Source organism: Mesoplodon mirus (genome assembly GCF_964341445.2).
Source record: "Mesoplodon mirus genome assembly, chromosome: 18".
Taxonomy (NCBI): domain Eukaryota; kingdom Metazoa; phylum Chordata; class Mammalia; order Artiodactyla; family Ziphiidae; genus Mesoplodon; species Mesoplodon mirus.
The window spans coordinates 45,179,829-45,191,609 of record NC_138994.1 but is presented as its reverse complement, the minus strand read 5'-3'; the positions used below and the strand labels follow the sequence as shown (position 1 = coordinate 45,191,609).

Genomic DNA, 11,781 nt, shown 5'->3' with positions numbered 1-11,781 from the left:
TGCATATAACCCCATTCTCCACTGACTTGTTCCTCTTGTTTAATGCATACTCATTTTATGAATGTAGACTTTGAAATAGGAGATAAAGCAAATGCACATTCTCTCTGGAGGAGCACACTTTCTCCCTAGGAGCCCTTCGGAGGTGTCTCGGGATGTGCAGGCTAACAACAGACACAGGTCAACTTCCAGTGAAATGCACAGGCTGCTTGGAGTCTAATGTTTCCTCCAGTTCTGAGTTTGGCCCTATTGTGCTCCCCTCGAAGCTGTTCTTACCCATCTTTGAGTCTGAGGAAACAGGAGTTGCCATAAGGACCTTTGTAGGTCTTTTTTTTAAAAAACTTTTTATTTTATATTGGAGTATAGTTGATTAACAATGTTGTGATAGTTTCAGGTGTACAACAAAGTGATTCAGTTATACATTTTCCCATTTAGGTTGTTACATAATATTGAGCAGAGTTCCCTGTGCTCTTTGTAGGTCACAGTGGGGTTCAGAGAAAGCTCATCCCCTCCCTGATCAGGGGCTTTTGCACATCACTGGGGAAAACCAGCTCTTCAGATTTCGTTTTCCCTCTGATCCCCAGATGGCCAATGATGATAGCTTTTTCTACCTCGGCACCACCACTGGAGATATTCTAAAGATGAGCCCTAGGACCAAGCTGCTGGCAGACACTGGGCCTGCCAAGGACAGATTCAGTCTGGTGAGTAGAGACCATCAAAGTCTGCTCTGCCCTGACATTTTCTAGTGATTTCTTCCTGCCACTGTGAACACAGACTTCTGTTAAGTGTCTGTGGAGAAAAAATGACAAGTCTGTGGTGGACCCAAGGCCACACCTAAATTTGCAAGGTTAAGTTGATTAGTTCGCTCAAGCCCTCCTCCCTGGTTTATATTCAGGGCAGAGGTATTCCTACGTGTCCTCAATTAGGGATCAGAATCACACCTTTTTTTCCCTTATCTTCAAAGCTCAGGGCCTGTGGCTTTGTGATTTGTAACCACATTGGTTCCAGCATTTGGGCAGCCTAGTTGCCATGTGCTCTTTCATTTACAAGACTGTATATCATTTTATTTTCTAATCGAATAACCAGATCTTAGATTTTAGCCTCAGCTGACATTTTAAGTCATGAGCAAGACATAGAAATTGTTCATTGTTTATATTTGCAGAATTCCTAGCAATTCAGGTTAAAAGTCCAGTGAGAGATTTTGATATTTAAACTAAAATAAAAAGCCTACGGGCTTCCCTGGTGGCGCAGTGGTTGAGAGTCCACCTGCCGATGCAGGGGACACGGGTTCGTGCCCCGGTCCGGGAAGATCCCACATGCCGCGGAGCAGCTGGGCCCGTGAGCCATGGCCGCTGAGCCTGCGCGTCCGGAGCCTGTGCTCCGCAACGGGAGAGGCCACAACAGTGAGAGGCCCAAGTACCGCAAAAAAAAAAAAAAAAACAATAAAAGATCTCATGGCTAGCAAGTAGTAGAACTGCTATTGGAAGCCAGGCAGACTGGCTCCAGAACCTGTGTACTTGAACAATATCATCTATAGTCTCAAAAAAGTTTATTTAGAAATTACACATATGTAACTTCGAAGCTCTGTGAAACTCTATCCCTTGCTTCCCTAAGTCCCTGAACAAATGCTAAAAATATTTAGCATTCAGGGTTGCCTCCTCATGGGCCAGGCATTCATCCCATGGTCCTGCTCCAGCACTTTTGGAGCTAGGGGTGGGATGCAGGAGAGGGCAGCATGCAATTCTGGTTCATGCCTTCATATTCCTGAGCCTTGGTTTCCCTTCTCAAGCGTCATGGAATGCCTTTTGAGCCAGAACAGGCAAAATTCAATTTAAAGTAACTTGAAGGGACATAATATTTGTTTTATAATATCCAAACTTCATTAAGACACAAACCTCTTAAGTCACTAGCTATATTATTATTGAGTGTTTTAAAATAATATGTTGGGGGACTTCCCTGATGGTCCAGTGGTTAGGACTCCACGCTTCCACTGCAGGGGGCATGGGTTTGATCCCTGGTTGGGGAACTAAGATCCTGCATGCTGCGTGGCTTGGCCAAAAAAAAAAAAATTGTAAAAAGGAAGATATTGGTCATGCATATTTTCAGATTAGAACTTCATAGAGGGTGATATAAAATGACCATCATACATCCCCAAACTTTGAAGATGGATTTGACTTTAAATATGTTTCCTATTACTGGTAAGATTACAAACTGAATGCTTTAGTTCAGAAAATATAGTCACCAAACAATAAGGAGTCTCCTGTGCTTTCTTTGGATTTCAAATACAGTCTCTTTGCATTCTAAGGATTAAGTTCTGGTGAAAGCAGTGGCAACTGAGGAACTGATGTTGCTGTGGCCGTGCTTATGTCTCTGTGCTAACTGCATTTGGGTGGATATAAAGTGTTAATTTTTAATATATTCAGAATGCACAAGTGGTTTTAAAGGCAAGAAGCTTGGTGCAGCATGTTTGCTCCTTGCAGGACCAGGAGGGCTACTTCCTGGCACACGAGCTTGTTGTTGGCACCGAGGCGTCTTAGCCAGCCTGTGGGTACATCACAGGCAACACCTTCCTTAGCTTCATCCAGGGCAGCATCAGCATGGCCCTGGCCATGCCCATTGTGTCAGGTCACACATAGATTCTTAATGATGAAACCGTTTGGCCTTTTTCTTAATGCTCTTTCTCCCTCTAGGGGGTGTCAGCTATCACGTGCCTGAAGATGGGGGGCTTATTGGTGGGCTCTGGAGCCGGATTGCTGGTCTTCTGTAAAAGCCCCAGCTACAAACCCATCAAGTAAGTTGCAGACTCCAGAGGGTTTGGATGGGGAGAGACCTTCTAGAGGGAGGTTTGCTTAAAGCTGGGAACTAAGTGATATTGGCAAAGTGATATTTGGTTAAAGAATCTCATCTTAGAGGGAGGAGATATGAGGATATACGTATATGTATAGCTGATTCACTTTGTTATAAAGCAGAAACTAACATGCCATTGTAAAGCAATTATACTCCAATAAAGATGTTAAAAAAAAGAAAGAAAGAAAGAAAATAAATAAAGAAAAAGTAAGTTGTGTCTTTGCCCTCCCAGAACTTACAGTCTGGTTTGGGGAAAAAGTCACTATAATACAGGATGATATATAAACACAATCTCATGGTCCAGATAAAGTAAAATATATAATGAATGTTGCAGAGAAGATCAGAGGAGGGAGTGATCTTGTTGGGATGGAAAGACACTTCCCAGAGGAGCAGAGGCAGCACTTGAACTTAGCTTCAACAGAAGCCAGATACCCCTAGACATGCTCCACATGGCCTCTGAGCTCTATGTATATGGATATACATTGGAGAAACGAGCATCACCTGTTTTCATGCAGATGAATCTGTATTGAGCGCTTGCTATGTACCAGGCACTATTTTAGGTGCTTGGGAAATCAATGAATAAAGCAAAGGAAAAGAAGGAAGAAAACCATCCCTACCCTCATGGAGTTTACATTCCAGCAGGAGGGAGACGACAATAAATAATAAACAAACAGTAAAGTACATGGTATTAGAGAGTGATGAGTACCATGGGGATAAATGAGTAGCTTGTGGAGGAGGGGGGTTAGGTTTTGAAGCAGATGGGACAGGTTGCAACTTTAAATTCAGTGCTCAGTGTAGGTCTTATGGAGAATATATTGGGACCAGTTTTGTGTTTGTATGAAGGGGAATAAAAAAAGGGGGAGGCAACTTCAGAGCAGTGTTGGGTAGACTCTGGACCCATGAAGTGAGTATAGGAAATTAACCCTTTCATTTTTTAACCCCTTGTTTTTAATACACAAATGGTCCCATTGTAATGAAGATAATTAGACTCAAAGTAATTATTACAAGGTCGGTGCTATAAATGTTTCCAGAATAACCCTGTGTGCCAGCAAGGCTCAAATTGGATACTGTGATTTCCTTCTCCTTGGGTATGTAGATTGAGGAAGCAGCTCCCAGGAGAGGTCATGGAGGCTAGAAAGGGAACTCGGATGCTTGTACAGACGGCTGGGGGTCAGAGGTCCTGGCCTTGCCCCTATAGCCCTGGGAACCCTAGCACCACGTATTCTTTGCAGCCCAGATGCCAAGGGCCAGTGTTTCTCAGCTGCCCTGTATGGGCTTATGTAGGGTTACCTCCAGCTGCAACCCTGTAAAGGAGGAATTATTCTGTGGTTGAGTAAACTGAGGCCCAGAGTTTTCTAACTTATCCAAGAGTCACAGAGCTCTAGTTAGTGAAGGAGCTGGGATATGACTTGGGTTCCGTCCTTTCCCCCTTAACTGTTCTGTGTCCCAACAACAAATGACTCTTTGTAAAATATTGCATTTCCCATGCTCATTCCCTGCACAAAAACCCTCACTGTATTTTCACTGTCAAAACTAAGTTAGTTGCAGAGCAAGGTTGGGTTTCGAGGGCCTCGTTCATTTATATATTCTTTTTTTAAGAAAGCTCATACTCAGTAAACATTTGGGGAGCAGGGGGATCTGAAATATCTGAAAGGTGGAAGAAGAAAAAAGACCCCCTGAAAGTTCTGGCAAACATACACTATTAACATTTTGTTATTTCTTCTTGCCTGTGTTATTCATATACATTTTAAAAGAATTGTACTTTTTTAATATATAAACTTTTGTATTCTGATCTTTTACTTAATGCAAACATCATAAATAGTCTCAGTATTACTACATGATCTTTTATGGTGGTAAAATATGTATACTCCATAACCTTTTAAACATGGTTTTAGTGGCCAGGCAAATACTTTTTGAAGTCACTGCTCCATAGATCATTTAACCATTCCAATACAATTGGATACTTAGGTTGTTTCCAACTTTTTACTCTTTTAAATAAGGTTATACTAACATTCTTTGACATAAAGCGTTTTCCCCCTGATTTTAGGATTATTTCCCAGAAATGGAATTAATAAAGTGTTTAATTAATTGGCATGGTCATTTGTGCCCATTTGCTTGCCTGGAATGTTCCCTCTATCTAAATCCTACCTGTGTTACATGACGCATTTCAGACCACATTTCACAGACAATGTCCTCTGACTATAGTCAGCCATGTGGGCCTCTCCCTTTGCTGACCATGGGCACTTAATATTGTAACCCCTGCCTTTCCAACTATGCCACCTCCTCAAAGGCATGTCCCAGGTCACACGTCTGATATGTGTCCTCTGTAATGCTTCGGACAGTTAATAAATACTCATCGATTGAGGAAATCTGCTTCTCCTTTTGCTTCTCCTTAAAGGAAAATCCAGTTACAAGGTGGCATCACTTCTATCACACTTCGAGGGGAAGGACACCAGTTCTTTGTAGGAACAGAAGAGTCACACATTTATCGTGTCAACTTCACAGATTTCAAAGAGACTCTCATTACAACTTGTCACTTTGAAGCTGTTGAGGACATTGTCTTTCCATTGTAAGTAGAAGACAGTAAAAATGATAAGAACGTGGAGATTTGGTGCTGTGTGCAAGCAAATGTAATTTTATTAATATACTTTCAATACCAACTAACATAATTGATCATGATAAGTCATAATTATTTTTTCTCCTGAAATTTTTCTATTGTAACGAATTATTTTAATAGGCTTTCTATTGCCTTTACCAAGCAGCTACATTCATTTCATAATTCAAATTTGGGCCTCTTTAGAATGTTGGCTTTTCTAATAAATCCATCATGGAAATGGTGAACAGACTGGCAAAACGTTTCTGTGTTTTCCCACTGCTGTCTGGAGAAAAGCTTAGTAGTGCCTTTTTTCAAACATCTTTCAAGTCATTTGTTTGCACCTCTTGGGTCTTCCAGATTTGGCATGCTCGATAGCAGTGGTCATAAGATTGAGTTCTTCTGGATCTCGTTGCTGTATATCTTGATAAATCCCTCACAAACCCAGTGAAACAAATAGCCATCAGCAGTTTTAATATCAAAAAGAGCTACAGTCATGGTTTGCCATTATTTGAATTTGAAACCTCTTTTGTCTTTGGTGAGATTTGTTCCATGAGGTTGGTCACAGTTTTTGCTCTGAACTTCCTCAGTGTTTCACTTGAATTTACAAAACTCAAAGTCATTGTTCTGTAGGTAGCAAGGCTCTCTTTGAAACCTTGATCCTTAAGATCACAAAATGTAGTTTTGGTTCCATGAGTCTTTGTGATTAGGTTCTTCCAAATATTTCTAATAGTGAAAATAGCTGGTGCCTCCCATTAGGTGAATCTTTATTTGAAAATTGGTCATTTCCTTTCTGTATCACGTTTCCTCTCTTTTTCTAAGGAGCTTGGTAGAATCAATCTGTAAAATTATTTGGTCCTGGTGCCTTTTGTAAGGGTAAGTTTTTAAATACCTTTTCAATTTCTTATGTAGTCTTTATTTAGGTTTTGATACTTCTTTCTTTTTTTTTTTAACAGCTCTACTGAAATTTAATTTACATATCATAAAGTTCACCCATTAGAGTGTACAATTCAATGGTTTTTCTAGGGGCATATTTACAAGGTTGTGCAACCATCACCATAAACTAATTTTAGAACATTTTTTATCCCCCAAAGAAACATACTAGCAGTCACTTTAAGCCTATAAGGTTCAGCTTTCAGCCACCCAACTGAGCACAGTTGGTGAATGTACTGTGCTCAGCTAAAAGTAAAAAGGTAAAAAACTCTCTTAAAAAGGTAAAAAACTCTCAAATTGATCCCATGAGCTCTGTCCTCAAAAACAGAATCTTAAAATTAAAAAAAGAAAGAAAAAAAATAGAATTTTTAAAAAGAAAAATAGTATCCTCTCTGGTCTCTGCCTGCTTTTTCTTCCTTTTGAGGTTTCCCCCTCCATGTAGAATTCAGCTGGCACACAGTAATTTGGGCAGTTTTTTAAAAATATTAATTAATTAATTAATTTTTTGTTGCACCACACGGCGTGTAAGATCTTAGTTCCCCAGCCAGGAATCGAACCTACACCCTCTGCGGTGGAAGCACAGGGTCTCAACCACTGGACCACCAGGGAAGTCCCTGCATTTCTTTTTTCTTTTTTAATAAATACATTTATTTATTTATTTATTTATTTATTCATTTATGGATTTATGGCCACGTTGGGTCTTCGTTGCTGCATGCAGGCTTTCTCTAGTTGTGGAGAGCTACTCTACGTTGCGGTGCACGGGCTTCTCTTGCGGTGGTTTCTGTTGTTGCGGAGCATGGGCTCTAGGTTCGCGGGTTTCAGTAGTGGTGGCTCGTGGGCTCTAGAGCGCAGGCTCTGTAGTTGCGGCTCACGAGCTTAGTTGCTCCGCCTAATGTGGGATCTTCCTGGACCAGGGCTCGGGCCCGCATCCCCTGCATTGGCAGGCGGATTCTTAACCACTGCGCCACCAGGGAAGCCTTGTCTTCAGGATTTTTGGTTCTTACTGTTGTTCATTTTATCTGGCTTTTATAAATGTTATCTGTGGGAAGTTTGTGTGACCACTTCACTGCTCCAACATTACAAGCATATGTTTCTGGATATATGCCCAGGAGTAGGATTTTATTTTATTTTATTTTTTTGACTGTGCCGTGCAGCTTGTGGGATCTTAGTTCCTCGACCAGGGATTGAACCTGGGCAACGGCAGTGAAAGCTCTGAGTCCTAACCACTGGACCGCCAGGGAACTCCCCAGGAGTGGGATTTTAGCTGGGTGGGAAGGAGCACACATACTTAGTGTACCATCTTGATCCAATCAATTTGGACATTAACCTCTCAGATCTTAAACTCAGGATGTTTTTGGACTAGGCTTAATTCCTGAGGAAGTGGACTGTCCATCTCGGGGAGGGAGAATTTGGAAAGTTCTCTAGGTAGATTCATTCCATGATACTTGATTTTCATAGGAGTCCATATGCTTCTTTAAGAGCTCATGTTGGGACTTCCCTGGTGGTGCAGTGGTTAAGAATCCTCCTGCCAATGCAGGGGACACGGGTTTGAGCCCTGGTCCGGAAAGATCCCACATGCTACAGAGCAACTAAGCCTGTGCGCCACAACTACCGAGCCTGCACTCTAGAGCCCACGTGCCACAACTACTGAGCCCGCACGCCTAGAGCCCATGTTCCGCAACAAGAGAAGCCACAGCAATGAGAAGCCCGTGCACCGCAACGAAGAGTAGCCCCCGCTCACCACAACTAGAGAAAGCCCACGAGCAGCAACGAAGACCCAACACAGCCAAAAATAAATAAATGAATTAAAAAAAAAAAAGAGCTCATGTTCCCCCAAGGAGGAGCTCATTCACTGAAGGCAGTGTCTGACATAAAACATTTCTTATTTCAATAAATATTACCACTCTAACGTTGGCTTGATTTGATCTCTGTTAATCAGAATTGCCTGGAGCAAGGAGCTCCTGCTTTCCTGTTCCAGCACTTGCTGTTTCTTTTTTTTTTTTTAATTTTATTTATTTATTTTATTTGGCTGCACCAGGTCTTAGTTGTGGCATGCATGCAGGATCAAGTTCCCTGACCAAGGATCGAACCCAGCCGGGCCCCCTGCATTGGGAGCGTGGAGTCTTAACCTCTGGACCACCAGGAGGGTCCCAGAACTTGCTGTTTCTAGGTAGTAGTCCAGCATCATAATTCTACCTCTGAGCCCCAAAGCTAAATATGTGGAAAAGATCCACTTATTTTTCCACTCATTCCAAAGTGAGTAGATCTTAACCTAAGAGAGAGGGACTCTCTTTTTATGGATGTGCTTATGCTGATAGGTAGGAATTTCTTGAGAAGTATTTAAATCTAAAAGCCCAGTCTCCACAAGGACTGTAGCTAGAAATGCATACTTTATTTTTCTGGACACGCCCTGTGGCATGTGGGAATTTAGTTCCCCCAACCAGGGATGGAACCGTGCCCCCTGCAGTGGAAGCGGGGAGTCTTAACCACTGGACCACCAGGGAAGTCCCTAGAAATGCATACTTATAAAGCAGATGGTCTTTATTGTACCCTGGTATGACTCCTTTTTCTCAAATTGGAATAATCTGTAATTTTTTGGACATTTTTCATTATATTTATGAGTTGTCCGTTGGGGAAAAAAAACCCCAACAGACCAATTACTATGGGTTTTTCTTCCTTGTTCACAATCTCATATTTTCTCATAACTAAGCAAAGAGTATTTTGGGTTGTCTGCAAACATGAATTCTAGAACCCTTGTCGTTTTCTTCTTTGAAATTTTAACAAGATTGTCTCCTTTACAGGAAAAGGTTTGTTTGGTCTCTTTTAATATAAATATTCCACAGATGTATTTCTTCTCATGTGTTACTTGCGATCAACAGGACACTGAAAGACTTTTAAATTGGCATTTTCCTTTTGAGCAACTTTGTCCCAACCCTTCGTAAGAAAAAAGACTATGAAAGATTTTTTTTTTTTTTTGGCCACACCGCGTGGTTTGCAGTATCTTAGTTCCCCGACCAGGGGTTGAACCCGTGCCCCCTGCAATGGAATTGCAGAGCCCTAAATGCTGGACTGCCAGGGAAGTCCCAAGACTATGAAAGATTGTCCACAGATGGTTTGAGGGTATCACATGCCATTTTACACAAAAAATCTGTAAGGCCATCAAGCTTGAGATAATAGGTGTCTATAGGCATCCTTCCCTACCTCCTCGTGAAGGCCATTTTAGTGTCAAACCGGCACCTGAGAAACACTGTGCATCTCGTATGGCTGCATCCCTTATCCTCTTGGTGGCTTCTTTGCAGTGGCACCGCTGAGCTCTTTGCCACCTGTGCCAAGAAGGACATCCGGGTGTGGCACACGCTGTCCAACAGGGAGCTGCTGCGGATCACTGTGCCCAACATGACCTGCCATGGCATCGATTTCATGAGGGACGGCAAGAGCATCATTTCCGGTAAGGTCGGTGTGCCAGGGTTTGGCTTCGGGCTCTGGCTGTGGCTTTGGTTCTCGTCATTCTTATCCTACCAGGCTCGACATGGGGATGACCTGGAACAGCCTCCCACTGTCCACTTGCTTCTCTTCTAGCCTCTCTTTGGAATTCCCGTCCAGCTGGGATTCCTTCTGAGCTAGGAATTACCAAGCAGCAATCTCTCTTCCCCCACACTGCTGCATAGAGCATGTTGCTTTCTCTCTAGCAAGGAAATTCAGTGACTCATTTACAAAGTGGATTTGAGGCCTTAGCGAGTCCAGGGCACTTGAGTGAGAACCTTTTTTGTTGTTCAAGAGATTAAAAACTACTTAAACTAAGTTATAGCTCCAAGGGAATTTATTTTTAATTCAGTTGATTATGTGATGCCAAAATATTTTAACATAAATTAGAGACACCATGATATTCTACCTCTAAATACTTCAGTATGCATCTCTAAAAATATTTTCCTATAAAATCCTAATTTCTTAATATTATTTATGTTCAATCCATATACAGATTTCCCAGTGGTCAAAAGTGAATTCACTGGTTCACATGAATGAAAAGTCAAGTGGGTCTTTAGGGGCAGCTATTTAAACAGTGATATCTGGAGACTTCCCTGGTGGTCCAGTGGTTAGGACCCTGCGCTTCCACTGCAGGGGGCACGGGTTTGATCCCTGGCTGGGGAACTAAGATCCCACATGCTGTGACACAGCCAAAAAATAATAATAATAATAATAAATAAAATAAAATAAAACCCATCTCATCCCCTCTTTTCTTGGCTGTGTCTCCTCGTGTTGGATTCTCCCCTGGGGCATGTCTTTTCCACAGAGCAGTCACCGGAAGCTCCTGGCTTACATTACACTTAGAACTAACAAACCCTGGGGTCAAGAACCTTGGAGTCCCCATCACCTGCTCTTTTCCGCTAATGCCCCACCCCCATTTCCCCTCAGTGGCTCCCCCTTCAGAGTATATCCAAGATCCCATCCATCTCATAATCTCCACCCTCATCTCAGCCACCACCTTCTCTCTCCTAGATTATTCTGGTATCTTCCTACCGGGACTCCCTGCTTCTGCTCTTGCCCATTACTCTTCTCCCCCCATCTGCTCTCAACACAGATGCCAGAAAACTCTTTAAAGTGTTAAGTCAGATCGTGCCATTTCTAGGGCTCAACGGTCTCTTCCTTTTTAAAAATAAAAGACAGGGCTTCCCTGGTGGCACAGTGGTTGAGGATCTGCCTGCCAATGCAGGAGACACGGGTTCGAGCCCCGGTCTGGGAAGATCCCACATGCCGCGGAGCAACTAGGGCCGTGAGCCACAGCTACTGAGCCTGCACGTCTGGAGCCTGTGCTCCGCGACAAGAGAGGCCGCGACAGTGAGAGGCCCGCGTGCCTCGATGAAGAGTGGCCCCCACTTGCCACAACTAGAGAAAGCCCTGGCTCAGAGACGAAGACCCAACACAGCCAAAAATAAAAAAATTAAAAAAAAAGACAAAGTCCCTGCAATTGCCTACAAGGTCCCCCCTGACTTCTCTCTCCCCGCAGCCCCACCTTCTTACCTCTGACTTTTGTCTCTTACTGCCCAGCCCCTCGAGCCATACGTGCTTCTTTGCTCTTCCTATGCTACACAGAGGGCCTTTGCTATAGCTATTCAGTCTGCCTGGAATGTTCTTTCCCCAGAGAACCCCATGACTCACTCCCTCACCACCTCACTGCCTCGAGTCTTGGCTGAAATGGGATCCACCTTGAGTATCCTATTTAAAATTGCTGAGGTCCAGAGCTGATGCTGAAGGTGATGAGGAGCAGACAGCCAGGTGAAGAGCATAGCAGGAAGAGGGAACAGCAAGTGCAAAGGCCCTGAGGTGGGAAATCACTTGGTGTGTTTGAGGGATAGAAAGAGGACCAGTGTGTCTGAAGCTTAGAGGGTAAGGTTGGGGTCAGGGCTGAGGGA

The 11,781-nt window shown here is 43.0% G+C and overlaps 1 protein-coding gene across 3 annotated transcripts in view; it reads left to right on the top strand.

The window, feature by feature from the left end:
* CFAP52 (cilia and flagella associated protein 52) overlaps window positions 1–11,781 on the top strand; it is a 37,722-nt gene that overhangs the window by 14,115 nt on the left and 11,826 nt on the right. For 2 of the 3 annotated variants that reach the window (XM_082604852.1, XM_082604851.1), the window contains 4 exons: window positions 582–698; window positions 2,688–2,788; window positions 5,243–5,413; window positions 9,670–9,818. In XM_082604852.1, the coding sequence (XP_082460978.1) occupies window positions 582–698; window positions 2,688–2,788; window positions 5,243–5,413; window positions 9,670–9,818 (538 nt within the window). The remainder of the gene's footprint in view (window positions 1–581; window positions 699–2,687; window positions 2,789–5,242; window positions 5,414–9,669; window positions 9,819–11,781) is intronic. The other variant, XM_082604853.1, reaches the window with a different exon arrangement.